At 44.8% G+C, this 23,047-nt stretch overlaps 1 protein-coding gene across 1 annotated transcript in view; it reads left to right on the forward strand.

Annotated features, from left to right (window-relative positions):
* Positions 1–783: 783 nt before the first annotated feature.
* LOC132394449 (H-2 class II histocompatibility antigen, A-R alpha chain-like) overlaps positions 784–23,047 on the forward strand; it is a 43,490-nt gene continuing 21,226 nt past the window's right edge. The window contains exons 1-3 of the mRNA XM_059970621.1: positions 784–952; positions 14,538–14,786; positions 16,184–16,465. Coding sequence (XP_059826604.1) covers positions 886–952; positions 14,538–14,786; positions 16,184–16,465 — 598 coding nt within the window. The 5' untranslated portion in view covers positions 784–885. The remainder of the gene's footprint in view (positions 953–14,537; positions 14,787–16,183; positions 16,466–23,047) is intronic.

Consider the following 23,047-nt stretch of genomic DNA (forward strand, 5'->3'; position numbering starts at 1 on the left):
CAATAGTGGAGGGATGGAATTCCCATTCTTTGAAGAACAAAGGCATTTCAGGTGTTCTGGAAAGGAAAACCACATCCTGAGAACAGATGCAGTGGAGGCGAAGGAAATGAGGAAAAGGAAGAGCAGTTTTACAGAGATAGGTTGCGGAGAGGGTTGATAGAGAGTTTTTTTCCCAGAGTGAATTGTAGCAATACTTAAGAGGGATTTAGTCAGCTAATGGAGGGATACAAAACATGTGTGGACATATGGGTTCAGTTTAAATTGACATCATGGTCAGTACAGACATGGTAGGTGAAAAGGCCTTTTCCTGTGCTGTACTGTTCTGCTTTCCCAGTGGAGAGATAGAGAGTCCAAAATCAATAGTCAAAATTTTCAATAGCAAAGATAGGGGACGGTCAGGTAGAGCAGAGGGAAGGGTAAAGGTTTACCAGACCTGACGAAAAGCCTCAAACCTGATAAATTAACCCATTTTCTCTCTTATTGGTGCTGTCTAACTCACTAAACAAAGTGGATCCGTCCTCTCCTTTAACTCAGCGGTGAGAGGGTGAAGTAAAATTATCTGCGTAGACTGTTCAATTCAACGCAGGTCAAAAGCCTCTTCTAAAAGTTTCTTTTGAAGAAAGCGCCTCTTCTCTGAGCATCTCTTCCTCAGTTAAAGCAAATTCAGTTTGGTGTCGTTCAGAGCAAGTGGGTCTGTATTCCACCTGGAAACAGATGACGAATTAAAAGTTCGGCGTCTGATTGGTTCACCTACCCTCAAGCGCATATCAATAACAGACTGCACTCGAGTGAACGACAGAAGTTTGGTTTAATCGAAAACTGGTGGCAGATTGAACTGAACTGGTGCTGGACGAGGAGCGGTCGAGTTTGCGAGACCCGGGAGATATGGGAGCTGGGGTTTATTTCTTTGTGTTGGCGACGGCTTTCACATGTGGAGCACAGGCTGGAGAGTGTGAGTTATCTGATAGTAACGTTTAAAGCATTTTACTGTTTGAACTCCCTGAAATCAGTTGGCATTATAATAGAGTATGAATTTATGTCTGTATCGGCCAAATATATGTTCTTAATCTTACAATACTGCGATGATTCTAATTTGTTTTAACAGTGAACGCAGTCTGACAGTCTATCTATAAACCTGAGCCCACTGCTCGTCTCTATTGACAAATTGGGAACCGAGTTTATACTTTATGTCCCAAAATCAGAGAATTTGAGACGTTGGACCTTGATCCTTCCCGGAGAGAGGTCTGCAAACTGATCAGATTGACAGCAGGTTGAAAATTGTGTTAGTTGGGGAACTGTATGGGTTTCTAAAGAGTGGATCCGCTCACAAACCTGGAGGAATATCTGAAGAGGGGACTAAAGCAGCGGACGGGACAGGTCTGCCTGTTTTTATATCAACTTCAAGAAGAGAATTGCTGCTGACCAGAGCTAGTCCACGGAGATGAAGGGGAGTGCTGGCAGGAGACGAAAAATCGGGATAATGGCAATTCGGCCGGACAGGTGTGAAGGTCTAACTGCCCCGGGCACTGATTACAGCTTGTCGATGGGGTTCTGGGGTCCATGACGGCCCAGAGCGGGAGTTCTCTGTGTGGCGGCGTTAGAGCAATGAAGGGAGCGGCGAACCGAGTGATGGGTTCAGCCCGTACTAATATCCAGGCCGGAGCCAGATGGACGGAATAGCAACGTGGGAGGATTGAGGCAGTGGTCGAGGTCCGTGTACAGGGACCATTAAGGTGACAACACAGACTCGGAGGTACTGAACACGGCTGCTGAAGTTTGTGCCCCGAAACTGGAGTCTCAGTCCAGTAGGAGATTGGACACTGCGGTGGAAGGGTTGGGGGACGCACTGGCCAGTGAGGGAGGGAGTGTGGTCTGTATTCCCAGAACAGCAGCTGGATTACACAGTTCAGACAGTTCCTCACTGGGGTTTACAGGCGAGGGGTGTCTCATATGTTTCTTTTAGGATATTTTCCCCCCGAACAGCGTAGAGGGAATTATCGGGGGCAGTATTTTTTTTTCACGGCCGTGTACAGGTGCGGGGCTACAAAAGAGCAAAATTACAAAAATACATTTATTGCAAATCACATTCTACAATACCACACCATACATAGAGACAATAACAGTGACTAACACAAGCTAAAATAAAACGTGCCAATCCCTGTCAAGGACATTTACCGTTAACATCTCCATTGCACCCGTGGACACCGCGTGTTCCTTCTCCACGGTTTCCCGGGCACCGATACCCCCTTCCCCGGAACATCACCAGGCAGTCACCCCTGGTGGAACCCTCCGCTGCCCGCTTCCTGGTCCTACGGATAGCTACTTTTTTCCACTCCCAGGATATCCCGCTCCCTCCTTGCCTACCTCCGTACTGGATGGCCAAACTATGAAGAGGGTAGAGGTAAAATGCAACCAGAAGGCGAGGACCAGTCCCTTCCCCCTCTCCCCATCCACCCCCAGATATGCGAATAGGGCTGCAGCCTCGTGTACTCCATGTACATCCGGTACATAATCTCTTTCAGCCCATAGAAGTGACAAGTGGCTGGGAGATCCGTGTGCACTCACGAACTTCTACAGGGCAGAAACCCCCATCTCCACCCAGGTTCACACGTACAAGGGAAGGACATCTTCGTAAAGAGTGTTCCATTGCGCTCATAGATGGAAAAAAAAACAGACGGCATTCGTGTCGGGACAGTGACAAGGGCTAGGAATTAGAGGGTATGGGGTAGCAACCCATACTGTTATTTCCTACCGCATCTCTGAATGGCACTGGAAATGGCGATGAGGCATGGCTCAAATTCTGTGGGATTCATAACTCATTCATAACGCCGAATGATCGGAGGTGAGCCCAGCCCGAGTCCCTCCCCACACCTGAGTCACACCGACCTCCGTTGAGACAGGGCCGGGGGGTGGGGACGTCCCTCCTCCAGCGGAGACGTCTCCCGACCGGAGGGACAAGTTTCCAGATTTTAGCAGTCCTCAGAGACGCCGGGCAATGCCCGCGCAGACTGGCCGATGCCCCTTGGCAAGGCGAGGCTCTGCTGAGGTGTGACCGCTCAGCATCAGAGGGAGGGAGGGAGGTCAGTGTCGTGAAGGCGCGGCCTGGATTGCAACTGGAGCCAGGCTCGGGGTCAAAGGGAGGATTTCGGGAGGAGGACCAGGGGTGCGTGAATCAACGTGATGGGAGGAGGGGATTCGAAGGAGAGAAAAGAGCTTCATCTGTTGAGGTGTGAGAGAATTATCCCTCGCGTTGGGAAGTCCAGAATCACAGAATTAGAGCAAGTCCTTCGGGATTAAGTTGGGAAATAGTTCCGCACCAGAGTGTGGAAATATTAGAACTCTCTTCCTCGAGTGGTTATTAATGTGAGATTTTAATTTTACATAGAGTCATGGGGCACTACAGCAGAGAAACAGGCCATTCGGCCCTACTAGTCCTTGCTGATCTATTAATCAGCCTAGTCTCATTAACGAGCACCCAGTCAATTCTGATTGATGGTGTTTTGTTCCCCAATAAATTAAATAAGTAGTGCGAAAAAAGAGCGGAACAATGGAGGGGAAACAGTCGTGAGGTGGTGTTCGTGGGTTCATTGTTTATTCAGAAATCTGACGGCGGAGGGGAAGAAGCTGTTTTTAAAACATTGAGTGTGTGTCTTCAGGCTCCTGTACTTCCTCCTTGATAGTAGAAATGAGAAGAAGGCATGACCTGGAGCAACTCTTGTTTCTCGGAAATGGATAAAGTAACCCACATGCGCTCTCTCTCTCTCTCTCTCTCTCTCTCTTTCTCTCTCTCTCTCTCTCTCTCTCTCTCTCTCTCTCTCTCTCTCTCTCTCTCTCTCTCTCTCTCTCTCTCTCTCTCTCTCTCTCTCTCTCTCTCTCTCTCTCTCTCTCTCTCTCTCTCTCTCTCTCTCTCTCTCTCTCTCTCTCTCTCTCTCTCTCTCTCTCTCTCTCTCTCTCTCTCTCTCTCTCTCTCTCTCACGCACACACAGACTGAGAGAGCAAAGCGGAAAGAGAGAGATAGGGAGAGAGAGAAGCTGTCAAACTTTCCTCTTTGAATCTCTTATCTCTTAAGGCTTAGAATGTGAAAGGTGACAAATACGTTTCCAGAAAGAGACAAGAGAGAGGGTGAGACTGAGAGGAGCGGCACGAAGCAGGCCCAGTGTTGACATTAATCCTCACTCTATCCACCTCACCTACCCATTGGCTCAGTGTGTTCACTCATTGCGTTAAGATAGCTGTAACACCGGTCTGTCACGAAATTTGAGTTAGAAAACGTTCTGACTTATCTAGAAACAGTGGGTGGTTGATAGACTCAGCGGGCCGAATGGCCTGTTTCCGTGTTTTACCTCTCTCTGTGCCGGGTGGAAATGGATGGTACGGAGTTGGATGTATCAGCCGGTGTAAACGTACTGTCTCGGTCTGGGACACTGGTGTATGAACAGGTCCTGGTAGCAGTGGGATATTACACCGGAATTGATCCATTTTTTCCCTGGTTAACCTGACATCTGGTGTCTTTACCAGCCCTGGGTGTGGTGGAGGGATTGTAAATAATGAACAAAACTGACAGCAGAGTCAGAGGTTAGATTTAGATTTAGATTTTCTGTCTGTGGGTGAAGCTGTGAGGTGAGTTGAAGTTGTGTTTCCTCTCCTGAGGTCAGAGGGTGGTCACTTCATCAGCTGGGTCAGGTGGGTCTGTTGAAGGGTGACCTCACTGAGACCTGTGCTATGTCCAACATGCTGGTCCTGTATGATTTGGAGCTTTCCTCACCTTACCTCACCCTCATCCATTAGTTATGGAGAAGGCAGGGAGAAGCCCACAGACATGGTAAGGCCGGAGTAGGCCCAGCAGACTCCTACTATAGGCAGATTCCTCTTCCCAAATATACACCACCATTTGTGTGAGGAGCTAACCCAAATGTCCCTTTTAAATTGTCACCTCTAATCTTAAACCTCTGCTGTCTTGCTTTTAGCACTCTTTCCCTGTGAAAAAGACTATATGCTTTCATACTGTCTGTGCCCCTCATGGACTTATCAGGTCACCTCTCAATCTCCTACATTCCATGGAATAAAGTCCTAGTCAATGCAACCTTTCCTTGTACCTCAGGTCTCTAAGTCCAGGCAACATGCTTGTAAATCTGTTCTGCATTCTTTCTAGTTTAGTAACATCTTTCCTATAGCAGAGTGACCAAAATTACCAACAGGGAACTTGCACTTAATTTGCTTCAGTCATAGGATAATTCCTCACAGAAGCAGGCCATTCAGACAATCTCATCCATACAGGCTAACACATTTCCATGTACATTCATTCCATTTATCAGCACTTAGTCCAGAGCCTTCTCTGCCTTAATGAATCCACTACTCAGACCAATGTTTTTCAAATGCTGTGAGAGTCTCTGCCTTCATCACCCCCTAAGTTCCAGATTTCAATGACCCTGTCAGATGAAAGTTTTTCCTCAGATCTCAATGTAAATCTGCTGGTTTCTGTAGATTCAGCATGTTATCTATAACTTTGATGAACTTCTATAAATGTACAGTGGAGAGTGGTTGCATCATGGCCTGGTATGGGAACACCAATGCCCAAGAACAGAAAAGCTTACAAAATTTGTTGGTTGGATACAGTCCAGTCCATCACAGGAAAAGTTCTCCCCATCATTGAGCACATCTACAATGAGCACTGCCACAGGAAAGCAGCATTCCCAATCATCCAAGCCATGTTCTCTTCTATTGCTGCAATCAGGAAGGAGGTACAGGAGCCTTAGGTCCCACACCATCAGGTTCAGGAACAGTTATTATCTTTCAACCATCAGGCTCCTGAATGAGCGTGGATAAATTCACTCAGCACAACTCTGAACTGATCGTTGAATACAACCTATGGACTTTCAAGGACTCTGAAACTCATGTCCTCAGTATTGTTGATTTACTGTATCTATTTATTTATTATTATTATTGTCTTTGCACAGTTTGTTTTCTTTTGCATGTTGGTTGCTTGTCAGTCTTTGTTTGTGTGTAGTTTTTCATTGATTTTATTGTATTTGTTTGTTCTGCTGTGAATGTCTGCAAGAAAATTAATCTCAAAGTAGTATATGGTGACATGTATATACATTGATATTAAATTTACATTAAACTTTGAATGTGAAATGACAGCATTTAACAGGGTGATATTGTGAATGTTAGAGTCCTCAGTCTCCCAACATGGTGCAGCACTGGGATTAGGACAGGAAGATTTCTTCTCCCCTTCTTCCCTCCCCCAGTGTCTCTCACTCGCACACTGGGAAGCCTCACTCTCTGATCTTGATCTTACTCACCAGTCTTGAATCCTTCTCTGTCACCACTTGGTCCCTGATTATTTTCACTGCCCTGAAGGTTAATGACAGTGGATCATATTTGCTATAGTTGTGCAGCACAGAAAGATGCTTCGGATCCCACCAAATGTTGAATTTCCCCCTGGGGATGAATAAAGTATCTATCTAATTTAATCTAAATCCACATTGACAAGACTGTTAACATGATCAGTAAGTCTGCATTTGACAACTAAATTGGTGGTTTTAGTGGACAGTGAAGAAATTTGTTTTTGAAGAAATTTAACTTTGACAAATATGAAGTGATTTATTTTGGTCAATTAAACCATGGCAAAACTTATACGATGTTGGCAGATCCCTAGGGACTGTTGCAGACAGAAAGATCTGGGAGTACAGGTACATGGTTCTCTGAAATTGATAGCACAGGTAGACAGGGTGATGAAGAAGACGCTTCACATACTGGCCTTCATCAGTTGAAGCACTGAGTACAGGAATCGGACATCATTATAGCAGACATTGATTAGATCACATTTTGAGTACTGCATACAGTTCTGGTTCCCCCAGCAAAGGGAAGGAAGTCATTATGCTGGAAAGAGTGCAGTAATGATGGACTGGATGATGGGGTGGTAAATTGAATTAGTAAGTATGCCAATGATACTAAGGTAGGAGGTGTTGTGGATAATGAGGTGGGTTTTCAAAGCTTGCAGCGAGTTTTTTGCCGGTTAGAAGAATGGGCTGAACGTTGGCAGATGGAGTTTAATGCTGAGAAGTGTGAAGTTCTACATTTTGGCAGGAATAATCCAAATAGAACATACAGGGTAAATGGTAGGGCATTGAGGAATGCAGTGGAACAGAGAGATCTAGGAATAACAGTGCATAGTTCCCTGAAGGTGGAGTCTCATGTAGATAGGGTGGTGAAGAAGGCTTTTGGAACGCTGGCCTTTATAAATCAAAGCATTGAGTACAGAAGTTGGGATGTAATGTTAAAATTGTACAAGGCATTGGTAAGGCCTTGTGCACAGTTCTGGTCACCGAATCATAGGAAAGATATCAATAAGTTAGAAAGAGTGCAGAGATGATTTACTAGGATGTTACCTGGGTTTCAGCACTTAAGTTACAGAGAAAGGTTGAACAAGTTAGGTCTCTATTCATTGGAGCGTAGAAGGTTGAGGGGGGATTTGATCGAGGTATTTAAAATTTTGAGAGGGATAGATAGAGTTGATGTGAATAGGCTGTTTCCATTGAGAGTAGGGGAGATTCAAACGAGAGGACATGATTAGAGAGTTAGGGGGCAAAAGTTTAAGGGAAACATGAGGGGGTATTTCTTTACTCAGAGAGTGATAGCTGTGTGGAATGAGCTTCCTTTAGAAGTAGTAGAGGCCAATTCAGTTGTGTCATTTAAGGTAAAATTGGATAGGTATATGGACAGGAAAGGAGTGGAGGGTTATGGGCTGAGTGCAGGTAGGTGGGACTAGGTGAGATTAAGAGTTCGGCAAGGACTAGGAGGGCCGAGATGGCCTGTTTCCATGCTGTGATTGTTATATGGTTAAAGATTCAGAAAGACATTAAGGAGAGACTGGGACTTGCTCCCCCAGAGCGTACGATGTTGAGGGATGCGCTTAAAGAAATATATAAAATCATGAGGGAAATAGATAATGTTAAGGGTTACTGTCTTTTCCCCAGGTTAGGGGAGTCTAAAACTCGAGGGGATATACTTTACATGAGAGGGGAAGATTTAAAAGAGACCTGAGGAGCAACTTCTCCACTAAGAGAGACACCGTTACAATTACAATGTTTATTTTTATAACAAAATAAACTTTATTTATAAAATAAGTACAATGTTTAAATGACATTTAGGAAGGCACTTGGATAGAAAAAATCCAGAGAGACATGAGCCAAATACAAGCAAATGGGACTAGCTCAGACATCTTTGCCCGGTGAAAGAGTTGGGTCGAAAGACAGGTATTCCTATCTGTTTCGAACTACGTTGACCCCTGACCCCGAAACCTTCATCCAGCAACGTCAAGGGTCAAAGTGTTGATTTATCTGAAAGGTGAATATTGCCGGAGCTTAATTGGTTTGCATTGTGAATACACCAGCTGGTCGTCACCATCTCCCGGCCCGGGATACTCAGTCCGTCCGGAATTTGCTAGCCCGGTACCCCTGGCAGTCAGAGAGCTGTCGAGAAAAGCAACTGATGTCCGCAACGACTATTTACTCTGTCGCGACCACTGACGCTGTCAATCACCAGGCTCACCATGGGATCGCAGACTCGGCCGCCAGAGGGCGCACGGTGACCGACTGCCAGTCACAAACAGGAGAAAATCTGCAGATGCTGGAAATTATCGAGCAACAAATACAAAATGCTGCAGGAAGTCAACAGGCCAGTCGGCATCAATGAAAAGAGTACAGTCGACGTTTCGGTCCGAAACCCTTCGGCTGACTGCCAGTCACGTGGATACTCCCAGCCCACAGGGAACAACATCCAGCTTTGTAATTGGTGATTGATTGCGGTGTCCGTGGGCTATCCTGAAAAATCCTGCCATGCATAAATACATTAAAGTAATAAAAGTAAAAACAGAATGTAAAATAAAGTGTTACAGGTATAGAGAAAGTGCAGTGCAGCCGTGTAACTGGACTCGAAAACTTGCAGCAACACACAAAATGCTGGAGGAACTCAGAAGGCCAGGCAGCATCTATGGAAACGAATGCTGTCGACGTTTCGGGCGAGACCCTTCAGCAGGACTGAAAACTCGCACTCATTCCTCTATTATATTTACTTGTATATAATGAGAACAGCATAGCCCATGTCATCCACACTGTTCTGAAATCTGGTCAGAGGAATGTCATTTTTATACTTAGTTGACTAGCATATACGGATATTGACCATTTGGTTCGCTATGTTCAATTTCCTTACTTGCGTGATCAATCACTATTCACAATACAGGTGTTAAAATCAATAGAAACTATAAGCTAACAATGAATTAAACTTTTTAGGTAGTAAAGTTATTGTCCCTTAATTTGTGTATCCTTTCTGTTACATCCTTACCTTGCCTCTATGTAAATGGCTCTGGTTCCCTGCTGTACAAAGAGAAGCTAGTCTCTTCAGACCCTTCTAGCCTGGGCTGACTGCACACTAACCATCCTTGCCTGGAGATGTCTTCAGCCTTTCCTTTCTGCAACTTCCACAGAGGCAGACAGTGAGAAGCAAGATCATAATGAGGTAGATACTGAGGTTAAGCAGCAATTTCATTGTACCAAGTAACCATTCAATACTCTTACCACAGTGTGGTAGAAGCTATCCTTGAGCCTGGCCTTTGATCAAGCTGTTTGCATGACCAAGACAACAAGAACTGTAGACAGTTTATGGAGTTGTGTGATAGGTTTGACAGTGTTCAAAACTTTTTGCAATATCCTGTGGTCTTGGACAGAGCAGTTCCATACCAAGTTGTGTTGCATCTGGAAAGGATGCTCTCTATGGTGTATTTGTAAAAACAGGAAAAAGTCATCATAGATGTGCCAAATTTCCTTAGGCTTCTGAGAAATCGACGCATTGATCTGCCTTCTTTGCTGTAGCATCAATGTGGTTGGACCAGGACAAGCTGTTGGTGAAAATTACACCTGGGAACTTGAAGTTCTCGGCCGTCTCCACCTCAGCACCATTGATACGGACAGGAGCATGGGCACCGTCCACCACGAAGTCAATGGCTAGCTCTTTTGTTGACATTGAGGGAAAGGTTGTTGTAATGACACCGCGATACTAAGCTCTATGTCTCCTTCCTGTACTCCAACTCATCGTTATTATAGACGCGGTCCACTACAATGGTATCTACAGGAGAACTACGCTAGTGTAGTGGTTAGCACGACATTGTTACAGCTTGGAGCTTCAGAGTTCACAGTTCAATTCCTGCATCTTCTCTGTGCAAATTTGTATGTTCCTTTCCATGTACATGGGGGTTTCCTCTGGGTGCTCCAGTTTCCTCCCACTGTCTAAGGTAGTAGGTTAATATGTTAATAGGTAATTTTAAATTGCCCTATTATTAGGCTAGGGTTAAATCAGTGGGTTGCTGGGCAGCACGGCTCGAAGTACTGGAAGGGCCTATTCCACACAGTATCTCTAATTAAAATAAAATAAATAAATAAAAATAGATCAACTGCAAACGAATTGATGGAGTTGGAATAAAATTTGCTCTTTGAGATGTGTGTGTACAAGGAGTAAAGAAGGGAGCTGGAGACGCAGCCTTGTGGGGCTCCAGTGTTTAGAATAATCGTGTTGGAAGTGTTGCTGTCTATCTTTACTGACTGTGGTCTCTTGTTCAGGAAGCCAAAGACCCAGTTACAAGACAGGCATTGAGTCCCAAGTCTGGAGTTTGCAAATGAGTTTGCTTAGAATTATAGTATTGAAGGTGGAAATGTAGTCAATAAACAAGAATCTAATATTAAAAACACAAACACGAGGAAATCTGCAGATGTTGGAAATTCAAACAGCGCACACAAAATGCTGGTGGAATGCAGCAGGTCAGGCAGCATCTACAGGGAGAAGCACTGTCGATGTTTCAGGCCGAGACCCTTTGTCTTGGCCTGATACATCAGCTGTATCTCTTCCTAAAGAATCTAACATTGGTATCTTTATGGTCCAGATGCCCCAGATGAGTGTAGAACCAGGGAGGTGGTATCTGTCATGGATCTGTTTACTTACTGCAGAGTAGGTAAATTGCAGTGTGTCAAGGTTGTTTGGGAGGCTAGAATTGTCATGTGCCGTCACCAGCCTCCTGAATTACTTCATCAAGGCATTTTACTTTAGTCTTCTTTGACACCTGAATGATACTGGTCTTCTTAAAGCAGGTGGGAACCTCAGATTGAAGCAGAGAGAGCTTGAAAATGTCTGCAAATACCCCCACCAGCTGATCTGTGAGGATTGAAATACGCGGCTGGCTACACTATCCAGGCCCAGTGCTTTCTGCAAGTTCATACTCCCAAAAACTGATCTCACACCTGCAACAGCGACTGTAGGCTCGTGCATTGGTCTGTCAGGGTGGGTGGTGACATTCCAATCCCTTTCGATTAAAAATGTGCACAGAATGTGTTAAGCACGTTGAGGATGGATGCATTATTGTCAGCAATATTGTCTAGTTTCATTTTGGGGACTGTTCTAAGGTGCCCTGTAAGAAATGATGTTCGGCAGGGCCTATAGCATGATCTGCATCTATTGGCATTTCTATTATGGTTACAAAGACCAGTCTTTGATTTCATGCAGGGTTACCTGACTTGCAAACCCCAGACCTAGATATAGTAGGGAGTAGATCTCCTTGTTCATCCATGATTTCCAGTTCAGGAACACCAAGTTTTACCACAGTCCTCAGCACATTGGCTGATAAAGTCTGTGACAGTGGAGATATATTCATCTTAATTGGCTGCTGAGACTTTGATTATGGACTAGTCTACTGAGTATGGAAGCATTTCTCAGACCGGCACTGTATAACATTCCATACTGGATCTTCCTGTTTCAGTTCCTGTTTGTATGCAAGCAGTAGGAGCACAGCTTGGTAGTCTGACTTACCTAAGTGTGTGTTGGGGAGGGGAGGGGAGGTTGTGGATTGGTTTGGTAGGCATCATCGATGGTTGTGTAGCAATGGTTAAGGATGTTTGGACCTTTGTGGGACAGGAGATGTGTTGTTAGTATTTTGGTAACACACTCTTAAAGCCCCTGGTTATGATGAAGAGGACCCCAGGGTATCCCGCCTCAGGGCTGTTGATCGTGAAGTATTACTCATTGAGTGCAGGCTTCAGAAACACCTAGGGTGGGATACAGACAGCTGAAGTGAACTCCAGTGGCAGGCAGTACAGACAGCACTTCACTGTTTGATATGGCAAATTAGGTGAGCAGGAACTCATGCAAATGAGTTGATTAGGAAGCAAAGTCCTCCACCTCTTGCTTTGGCCGAGGATGCTGTCTAGTCCATCTGATGAATTGAGAAGTTCTTAGGTTGAAGGGCACAGTCAGGTGAAGCCAGCGTGAGTCTCATTTCAGTGAGACAGAGTACACAGCAGACCCTGAGTTCCTTTTAATAAATGAGTGTAGCTTTAAATTCATCTAGTTTGTTTACTATTGCCAGGACATGTGCCAGGTTTATACTGGGGTGGGGGCATTTGAAACTCTGTTGTTTCAGGCTCACTGCAGCCCAGCGCTTCTCCCACATTTCCTGGGAGAATGACTGCTTTTGGTCAGCCCAGGAACTGGAGTGTGGAATCACTGTTCCAGAAGATAGTCAAAGACACCAGGTGAAGTCCAGGAATCAGTTCACAGTGTTGGGTGCTCTGGACATTTGGTCTTTAATATCAGGTCACGGTGCTGGTGTTCCACATTATCAGGCCTTTCGTTCAGTTGTGTCCGGGATGGGATTGTGAGGTAGGCCACGCACACTGATCAACGTTCATGTCTGGGTCAGACCTTCAAAAGTCTGGTAGGTCACTCATCCATCCAAGCATTGGAGACTGCATTTCCTGTAACTGGGGACCATTTTCGGCCTCACTGATTGGATCCATTTGGGTTCAGGAGATTTAAGAGAACATTTTACAAACATCTTACAGTCTTAGGAATTGAGATTTAAAAGAATAGAATGACTATTATGAGGGAATCTGCAGGGGACAACCCTCAAAGAGTCGCTGCACTCTGGAACCGTTTAACTCCTCAGTTATCAATGAACATTCTGAGTGAAGAGTCCATTACTCTCACACAGTAAATTAAAAAACAGAAACATCACAAATAAACATTAAAATAATTGTGATTCCTTTACTGTTGCCTATATTGTGAAACAATCCTGTGAAAGTGCACAATCTAAAGTAACTAATCACATGAACCAGATTACTGTAACCTGTGAATACAGGTTAGTACAGCGGCAAAGTTTTCACTTGTCAGATTTTAAAGAACTAACTCATTAGTGATTGAGTTAAACTCATCAGGATCTGAGTAAATTCCTGACTGGGGCACAGAAGGTGTCAGGACATAGCCACTGAGGTTTACCCAAGGCCCAGTTAATGCTCATTGAAGATCTTGCCAGTACCCCACTATGAGCATTTGAAAAGCAGTCAACAGTGAAAATTTTTGACAGTGTGATTTTATCACCGTTTAATATTGAGCTTTATTGCTGAATAATGCAATGATTTTACTGTTGTTTATTTTTTGGACTATAGTTTAATATTTGAGTTTATCTCAAAATAATACTGTGATTTACTGCTGGTGGATTTTTGACATTTCATATCGGGTTATTGTTTGATAAGTTGGCTTTCTGTTTAATTTTGGGGTCTGTTTAATATCTCATTTTTTGTATTAAATCATATTCATTGTGGTTTAATATTTGGAGTTACTTCTGTTAAGAGATTTGTTATGTCAGGAGTTAGCACAGGCCTTTCAGCCCACTATATTGTGCCGACCTTTTACCCTACTCCACGATCAATCTAACCCTTCCATCCTGCACAGCTTATAGCCCTCCAGTTTTCTTACATCCATGTGCTTACCGCCACCCCTAGCTGTTATCGCTCTTATTTATTGCTGGCCAATTTTATCTTGAGTTAGAGGTTTAATTCTGCTTAATATCAAATTTATTGTCAGGCATACCCAGGGGATAAATGCCATGAAAATTAGCATTTTGCTCCAGCACAGTACGTTATAGGCATGACAAACATAGACTAAAATTAACATAAATTATACATAACTTGTGCAACATGCATAACTACACCAGTGCAAGTTGAGAGAGAGGAAAATAAATATTGTCTGAGATAGTGTTACAGTTTTTCAGGTCTGTTCAAACTAGTGATCAGTTCATGGTGATCTGATGTTGGGATCAGAGTTTAAATTGGGGTTTATCCCTTTTGCACTGGTTTGGCAAGTTCCAAAGGTTATGGTTCAGTATATTGGTTCATTTAGCAACAATAATAAATCATTTACCATTTAATGCCTGCTCATTTGGTGTATTTGATTCTACAGTCTGGGCTTTGTGCTGTTCATTCCCTTGCTGACCTGTGCCTGAGCACACAATAAATTTTGGGTCACTGCCTTTATTCTGCTTTGACACTGATCCTAGCTTCACCCTGGACTCCCTTCTCTCCATCTCCTCCCTGCTGGCCCCTGGGTTCCACTCCCTCCCATTGTCTGGCATGTCCTCAGGCTCCCCCCCTATTCCCCAACACCACTTAGCTCTTCTCGTTGCTCTCAGCTGATCACGGTTTCTTCTTCCACAGACCTTCATAAGGAACTCCTGGTCTTTGTTGTCCAGGACCGCAGTCCTGACCAACAGTTTGATGTTTTGGATGATGGTGATGAGCGTTTCTACATGGACTTCAACCTGAAGAAGGAGGTGCCACGGATCCCCTATTTCACAGGCCATGTGATGGAGGGAGGAGAGGAGACGATCTCGGCTATTATGGCCATCGTGAAACAGAATTTAAATGTTTGCAAGAACCTGTCGCAAGGGAGCCCAGAACCTAAAGGTGAGAGAGTAGGGGTTGGGGGGAGTGCCACTGAGCTCAGGGTAATGCGGGTCTGTCCAGGGACCAGCCTGGGGCTGAGTGCTGTTTCAATCCCTCCTCAACTTCAACTCCTGCCTGGTCCTTCACACAATCCATCCCCTCTCCTTTAACCCTCGCATTCTCCGATCCCGCAAAACACTGGAACACCCTGCTAGTCTCAGCCCTTCAAGAGTTTGCTCACTCAGGGCTGACACCTCTTGGGTTCTGGAGAAAAAAAATAATCTGCTGGAGGAACTCAGCAGGTCAAAGTTCAAAGTACATTTATTATGAAAGTACATAGGCTATATACATCCTTGAGATTCGTCTCCTTCAAGCAGCCACAAAATAAAGAAACACAATAGAGCCCATTTAAAAAAATCGACACTACAGCGAATGTCAACACCTAGTGTGCAAGAAAAGAACAAATTGTGCAAACAATAAAAAATAAACAAATAACACAAAATGCTGGAGGAACTCAGCTGCTCAGGCAGCATCTATGGAAAAAAGTTAATAGATAATGTTATGGGCCAAGACCCTTCATCAGGACTGAGAAGAATGGGGGAAGATACCAGAATAAAGAGATGGGGCGAGGGGAAGGATGCTAGCTGGAAGCTAAAAGGTGAAGCCAGGTGGGAGGGAAAGGTCAAGGGCTGGAGAGTAAGGAATCTGATAGGAGAGGAGAGTGGACCACAGGAGAAAGGGAAGGAGGAGGGGACCCAGGGGAAGTAGTAGGCAGGTGAGAAGAGGGAAAAGGTCAGAGTGGGGACCAGAGGAAGAGGGGAGGGAGGAAGTCTGTTTACTGGAGGGAGAAATTGATATTCATGTCATCAGGTCGGAGGCTACTCAAGATGGAATATAAGTAGCTGCCCTCCACCCTGAGGGTGGCTTTGTGTTGGCACAATAACACACAGAAATTGAACTGCAGAGTCCCTGAAAGTAAATCCTTGGACATGGAGCCAGGCAGCATCTGTGGGGGGAAATCGACAAACAACATTTCAGATCGAGATCCATTAATCCTGAGGTTGACGAGGTTGCTGGAGGAGTGTGAATGGGTGATAGGCTGTGAGGAGCTGGGGGGAGTGTGAGGGGGTGACAGGGTCTGGGGAAGTGTGAGGGAATGATGGTGTAGATTCTACTGATGGAAGTTACTGCTGGAGAACACCTGAGACCGGATGCTGTGGCCAATATAAACAAGCCATTTCATTATTTCACCCCATGGTTGGTTGGAAATCTGAAAACACATTTTTGTCGTCCCGAATGATTTCCCATTGGGTGTGGTCTGGTCCGCGTCTCTCCATCCTACACTCCCACCCCCACACATAATGATTTTCTGTGCCCTTTCACCTTGGTTAACCTGTATTCACCCTGTCTGCCTACAGTTCCCCCTCAGACTGCCATGTACCCCGAGGAACCCGTGGAGTGGGGTCAGCCCAACACTTTGATTTGTCTGGCTGACGGATTCTATCCTCCGAGCATCAAGATGACGTGGAATCGGAACAACAATCCTGTGACCGATGGAGTCAACGTTACACAGTACTACCTGAAGAGCGACGCCTCTTTCCAGAGATTCTCCTACCTGAGCTTTGTGCCAAATCCTGGAGACATGTACTCCTGTCACGTGAAGCACGAATCTATGAAGGAGCCAAGAGTTGTCTTCTGGGGTTAGTATGGACCAGGTTACCAACGGGAGGTGGGAGCTGATTCCAGGGTAGTTCTAAGGTCACCTGATCTATTAGCTTTCTGTTCCAGCCATAAGCAGGTGATCATGTGTAAATACCATGTACTCTGGGCTATTTGGGGCATGGGATGAGTACAGATGGGTGCTGTGTTGAGTGAAGAAGAAAATAAATTCTGTGATGTGGGAAATCTGAAAAAAATCAGGGAATGGAAACATTCAGCAGGTCAGGTGGCAGCTGTGGGAGAGAAACCCTTTGTCAGAACTTGGGAAGTGAGAAAAGAGACATGTTAAATTGTGGAGATGGGTCAGGGTGCTGTGACCAGGGGAGGCCTCTGATCACCCCTGATTCACCCCTGATCCAGGCGATATTCATCACACCCTATAATGAAAGAATGCTGGTGAATCATAGGTAATCTATCTGATGAAGTGTGAATAGATGGGCAGGAAGGAGGGCAGAAGAAAGAAACAAAGTACAAACTGTGAGATGGAGAACTGAAATCTGAGACTCAAGCAGGGCCTGTGAAGAGGAACTGAGTTATCTTTGCCAGTTAGTGGTCTTGCATCAGAATAAAGAGGAACGCTGGTTATCTGGAATAGCTGAATTAATTGCTGAGTGATGATATCAGCAATGCGATTTAGATTTATGCTGAAGCTTCAGTGGATCAGTGTAGGAAATCAGAGTGGGAGTGGGATGGAAAATTAAAGTAATTGGAGGATTAGGGCCACCTTATGGACTGAAAGAAATTTTTGGTATAATAGTCAGCCAGACTGTGTTTGGCTCCTCCAATGTAACATCATAAGGTTTAGGAGCTGGTAGTAGTAGGCAGCCATCGATCCCAGGAGATTGTGGGTTTGTGCCTCTGGTGGACTGTGTCCTCTCTAGGATGCAAGCCTGGTTGGGAAGATTTGAAGAACCGGCTGTTGCCCATGCAGCGGGTTCTCCCTTTCCGTGTTACCGAGGAAGTCCAAGAGAAGGGCGAGCCCTGATACAGCTTGGCACCTGTAAAGTTGTAAACAATGTTACGTACCCCGTAACTGGGTCACTTACCAGCAAAGATAGAGAGGTCCGTTGAAGTCTAATGGTCCTATTTTTAACAGTATTTATTAGTAAAAATACACAAAAATAATATCAATACAAACATACAGATAAGATACGTTGTCAATACTAAATCTCCAAGTGCGGGTATAATAATAATCAATAAGAAATAAGCTCTATCGTTGTCTAGGAGATAATGTATTGTCCGATGGAAATATAAAAGTCACTTTAGTTCATTCAGGCTGTAGCCTTTGGTTGGAGTCAAGAGAGAGACGGATTTTGGAACTTGCCAGAGTTTTTCCTTTTTATGATGTCGATCCTTCGAAATGTCGTTGGTGTCCTTTTCCTTTTAGCTAAGCTGTCTTCCGGGTCAGTCCCGCCAATCCCAGGCAATGGGAAAGGACACACGCTGTCACTAGCTGTCACTATTAAACGCTGTCACGGGACTTCCAGCATCTCTCCGGGTGCGTGTAAAGGGGTTGTTCCCCAGACCCTCTTTTATCCTTACTCACGGGGTCTCAGATGTCAATCAGGTTGGGATGATGCAATCCCTCAACCAGCCCCCTCTGATCATTCCCTGAGGTCTTCAATGAATAGTACAGTACTCAATACACAATTCCGTCTCCAAGAGACAATGGCCGGTATCTGTAGCTTTGTATCGCGGAGGCCAGGACACATTCCAAACATCTCTCTCTCATTTCCTGGGTCTCCTGACCTGAATTAATAGCGATCTTGCGATTCTCAAAAAGGAGGGGGCTACTTTGTACCCTTCAGCCCTTCAGAGTTGGGGCACAGTCGTAACAACAACATCAAACTACATTAGGGACGCTGGCTCCAGATTTCTTCCTCCAGGTTTACTGAAGCCATCCCGTGAGTGGGTATGGCCGCAAGGCAGCAAAGGTTTAAAATCAGAGTTCTCCTTCTCCTAGGTGGGCTGTTGTCCAAGGCTGATGAGCCCCACCTGCCCGGAACAACTGGTTTTGAGGCGCCAGTGATCTGCCTTTGCTTCTTGTCAGTAAAAACAGTTCAGCTGGGTCTAGTACCTATGCCACACATGAAGGCCTAGAGTTGGATTTGGCTGTCAGAGGCTGTTAGGGACGCACACCATTTGGAGCACTTTATAGGTAGTGGGAGCTTATCCCCACTACCACACCCAGCTATGGCAACCTTAGGAACCTTAGGAGCAGGTAAAGACCTACTGAACCTAACTTTTGCAACATGGGAAGAGGCCAGCAGTCTATCAGGTCCCTGCCAGCTCCCAGCAGAGGAAATCTGGTAACTCTGATCTCATTCCCTCTCACAGCCATAGAGTCATAGATACTACAACAGTCTTAGGGATGTGAGAAGAAAATGGGCCTCAATGGGGAAATCCACACAGTCACAGGGAGAATATGGAAACGCCACTCCTGCAGCACCAGAGGTTGGGATCTGCAAACTGTCCAGAGGCATCAATTTAGGACAGGCATCAGATCAGAGGGAGGTCAGAGAATGATGTCTTCACACGGCCTGTGGGGCAAATGGGAACTTGCTACCAGAGAAAGACCCACAGAGCAGAGTGGGATGGTGGGCTTACAGGACAATTTATCGTCGTCTTTGGGAGAACACAGAACATAGAAATCTACAGCACATTACAGGCCCTTCGGCCCACAATGTCGTGCCGACCATGTAACCTACTCTAGAAACTGCCTACAATTACCCTACTGCATAGCCTTCTATTTTCCGCACCCACCACTCTGTGTGTTTAAAACTTACCTCTGACATCTCCCTTGTACTTTCAGGCACCTTAAAACTATGCCTTCTCATGTTAGCCTTTTCAGACCTGGGAAAAAAGCCTCTGGCTATCCACATGATCAATGCCTCTCACCCTCTCTCGATCCGAGGAGAAAAGGCCAAGGTCACTCAACCTATTCTCATAAATCATGCTCTCCAATCCAGGCAACATCCTTGTAAATCTCCTCTGCACTGTCTCTATAGTATTCACATCCTTCCAGTAGTGAGGTGACCAGAACTGAACACAGTACTCCAAGTGGGGTCTTATATAGCTGAAACATTACCTCACGGTTCTTGAATGCAATCCCATGGTTGATGAATGTCAAGACACCATATACCTTCTTAACAAGATTCCCTCTCAGGGAGGGAGGGGAATGTGGACTAAGGGTGGGAAGGACAGTGAGGTTGAATGGAGGGAAGGAGGGGGAGATGTGACTGCATTTCCAGCAGCTGCAGAATCCCTTGTACATAAAATAAAAACCTTATTTTAGTCACCTGGTCTGGGAATATAGTATCAGTGGCCTTGGGTGATGGTGCAGATGGTTTAACACCACAGTGCTGATACTGAGTGCCTTCAGCCACACAGAGTGTGAAGTCAGAGGTACCTTCTGAGGGCAGAGAGGGCTGAGGACAGGTACTTTGAAGAGGAGGGGACTTTGATCGGGTCCACTGCCTGAGGATAAAAGGCAGGAGCGGTTTATGAGAGCATAATAAAGTTTTGACCAGATGCTAATCAGCATTTGGGGTTCATTAGTAAGAGCAAATTGAAGGCAGGGACAAGCACAGTGGCTGTCGTCTGAGTGAGCATACTCAGAGTGGTGATCTCAAGGCTTTAGCTCTTCGAGTTTCACTCAGAGAAAGCAAAGGAAAGAAAAGCTCAATTTGTTTTCATTCTGTTCTTTATATCTGCTCAGCTATGACAGTAGGGATGACAGGTAGGATAGTGAGATTGTCCTCATACAGGATATGGGAAGGCAGGGAGACCTCTTGTGTCCCTGACAACTACAACTGTGAGAATTGCATCCAGCTGCAGCTTCTAACAACTGTGTTAAGGGGTTGGAGCTGGAACTGGATGAACTCTTGATCATTCAGGGGACTGAAGGGGTGATAGATAGGACATATAGAGAGGTAGTTACACCCAAGGTGCAGGACACAGGAAACTGAGAGACAGTCAGCAAGGGGAAAGGGGTTAAGGCGCCAATGCAGAGTATCCCTGTGGCTATCCCCCTCAATAACAGCAATATCACTTTGAATACTGTCAGGGAAGATGACCTAATAGAGGAAAGACACAGTGTTCAGGTCTTTGGCACTGAGTCTGTCTCAGTGACTCAGAAAAGAAGAGGCATGATGTGGTGATAGGGAATTCATTACAGGAATAGATGGGAGGTTCTGTGGGTGAGAACGGGATTCCTGGATGGTATGTTACCTCTGGGGTTCTAGGGTCCGGGATATTTTGGATTGAGTCCTGAGCATTCTTAAGTGGGAGGGTGAACAGCCAGAAATCCTCGTCTATGTAGGTACCAATGACATGGATAGAATGAGTGAAGAGATTCTGCATAGGGATTTCAGGGAGTTAGGTGGTAAGTTAAAGGGCAGGACTTCCAAAGTTGTGTTCCCATGCCACGTGCTAATGAGTCTGGAACTAGAAATATTATACAGTTTAATACGTGGTTAAGCAGTTAGTGTAGAAGGAAGGACATACGATTTTTGGATCATTGGGCTCTCTTCCAGGGAAGGTAGAATCTGTACAAAAGGGACAGTTTGCTCCTGATCTGGAGGGGAACTAATATCCTAGTGGGAAGGTTTGTTAATGTTGCATGATGGGTCAGGGGAATGAGAACCAGAGTGCCGGAAAAGTTAGTGGAGAGTTTGTGAAGGCAGATGTTAGTAAGGCCTTAGACAAAGTCAGGGATAAAAAGGTTGAGCATGGTGCAACAAGTGTCCTGAGCTCCTAATATTTCAATGCAAGAAGTGCCATAATCAAGTTGGTGGATAATAGTGCTGAAGATGAGGTAGCAGGTTTACAAACAGAGGCAATGTGTGTTGAGGAGAGATTGTTGATAGGGCAAAATTGCAGTCAACAGGATGAGTTACAACATTAAAGGCAGACAGAATTGGAAAAGGTGAATACAAGACTGAAGATGTTGTATCTGAATGTGGGCAATATACAGAATAAGGTAGATGAAGTTTTACCATAGTTGCAGATTGGCAGGTATTATGTTGTAGGCATCACTGAATCATGGCTGAAAGATTATAGCTGGGAGCTTAACGTATCGAAAGGATAGGCTGGAAGGCAGAGGAGGCGGCGTTGCTTTGTTGCTAAAAAATGAAACCAAATCATTAGAAAGAGCTGACATAGGGTTGGAAAGTGTTGAATCATTGTGGATAGACCTAATGAACTGCAAGGGGAATTGTATACAGATCCCCAAACAGTAGTAAGGATGTGGCCTATGAATTACAATGGCAGATAGAAAATGCATGCCAAAAGAGCAATGTTACAATAGCCATGGTGGATTTCAATATGCAGGTAAATTGGGAAAATCAGGTTGGTGCTGGATTTCAGGAGTGGGAGTTTCTAGAGTGCCTCTGAGATGGATTTTTAGAGCATCTTGTGGTTGAGCCCCCCTAGAGGATCAGTTATTCTGGTTTGGGTGTTGTGCAACGAACCAGAATTGATTACAGAGCTTAAGGTAAAAGAACCCTTGGGAAAAATTATCATAATATGATCGAATTCACTCTGAAATTTGAGGAGAAGCTAAAGTCAGATGTAGCAGTATTACAGTAGAGTAAAGGGAAGTACAAAGACATGAGAGAGGAGTTGGCCAGAATTAATTGGAAAAGGACACTGGCAGGGATGACATCAAAGTAGAAATATCTGGAATTCATGGAAGCAGTTCAGAAGGCACAGGATATATAGTTGTCTAAAAGAAATATGACACAACCATAGCTAACAAGAGAAGTCGAAGCCAACATAAAAGCCAATGAGAGGGCATGCAATGGAAGGAAGTTACAGGATTGGGAAGCTTTTAACAATCATCGGAGGGCAACTAAAAGTCATTAAGAAGGTAAAGATGGAATAGGAAAATAAGCTAGCCAATAATATTAAAGAGGATACCAAAAGTTTCTTCAGATACATAAAGCATAAAAGAGAGGCAAGAATGGATATTAGACCACTGAAAAATGATGCTGGAGAGGTAGTAATGGGGAACAATGAAAGGGTGGATAAAAGTATCTTGCATCAGTCTTCACTGTGGAAGACACTAGCATTATGCTGGAAGTTTCAGGCATCAGGGGGCATGAAGTGTGTGAAGTTGCCATAACTAGAGAGAAGTTTCTTAGGAAACTGAAAGGTCTGAAAGTGGTTAAGTCACCTGGACCAGATGATCTATACCCCAGAGTTCCGAAACAGGCAGCTGAAGAAATTGTGGAGGCATTAGTAATGATCTTTCTAGAATCACTAGATTCTGGAATGGTTCTGGAAAACTGGAAAATTGCAAATGTCAGCCTATTCTTCAAGAAGGAAAGGAGGCAGAAGAAAGGAAACTATAGACCAGTTCATCTGACCTCAGTGGCTGGGAAGATCTTAGAGTCAATTATTAAGGATGAGGTCTTGGTACTTGGAGGCACATGATAAAATATGTTGTAGTCAACATGGTTTCTTCAAGGGAAAATCTTGCTTGACGAATTTGTTGGAATTCTTTGAAGAAATAACAAGCGGGGTAGACAAAGGAGAATTGGTTGATGTTCTGTATCTGGATT

The sequence above is a fragment of the Hypanus sabinus genome, chromosome 5 (genome assembly GCF_030144855.1).
Source record: "Hypanus sabinus isolate sHypSab1 chromosome 5, sHypSab1.hap1, whole genome shotgun sequence".
Classification (NCBI taxonomy): Eukaryota; Metazoa; Chordata; class Chondrichthyes; order Myliobatiformes; family Dasyatidae; genus Hypanus; species Hypanus sabinus.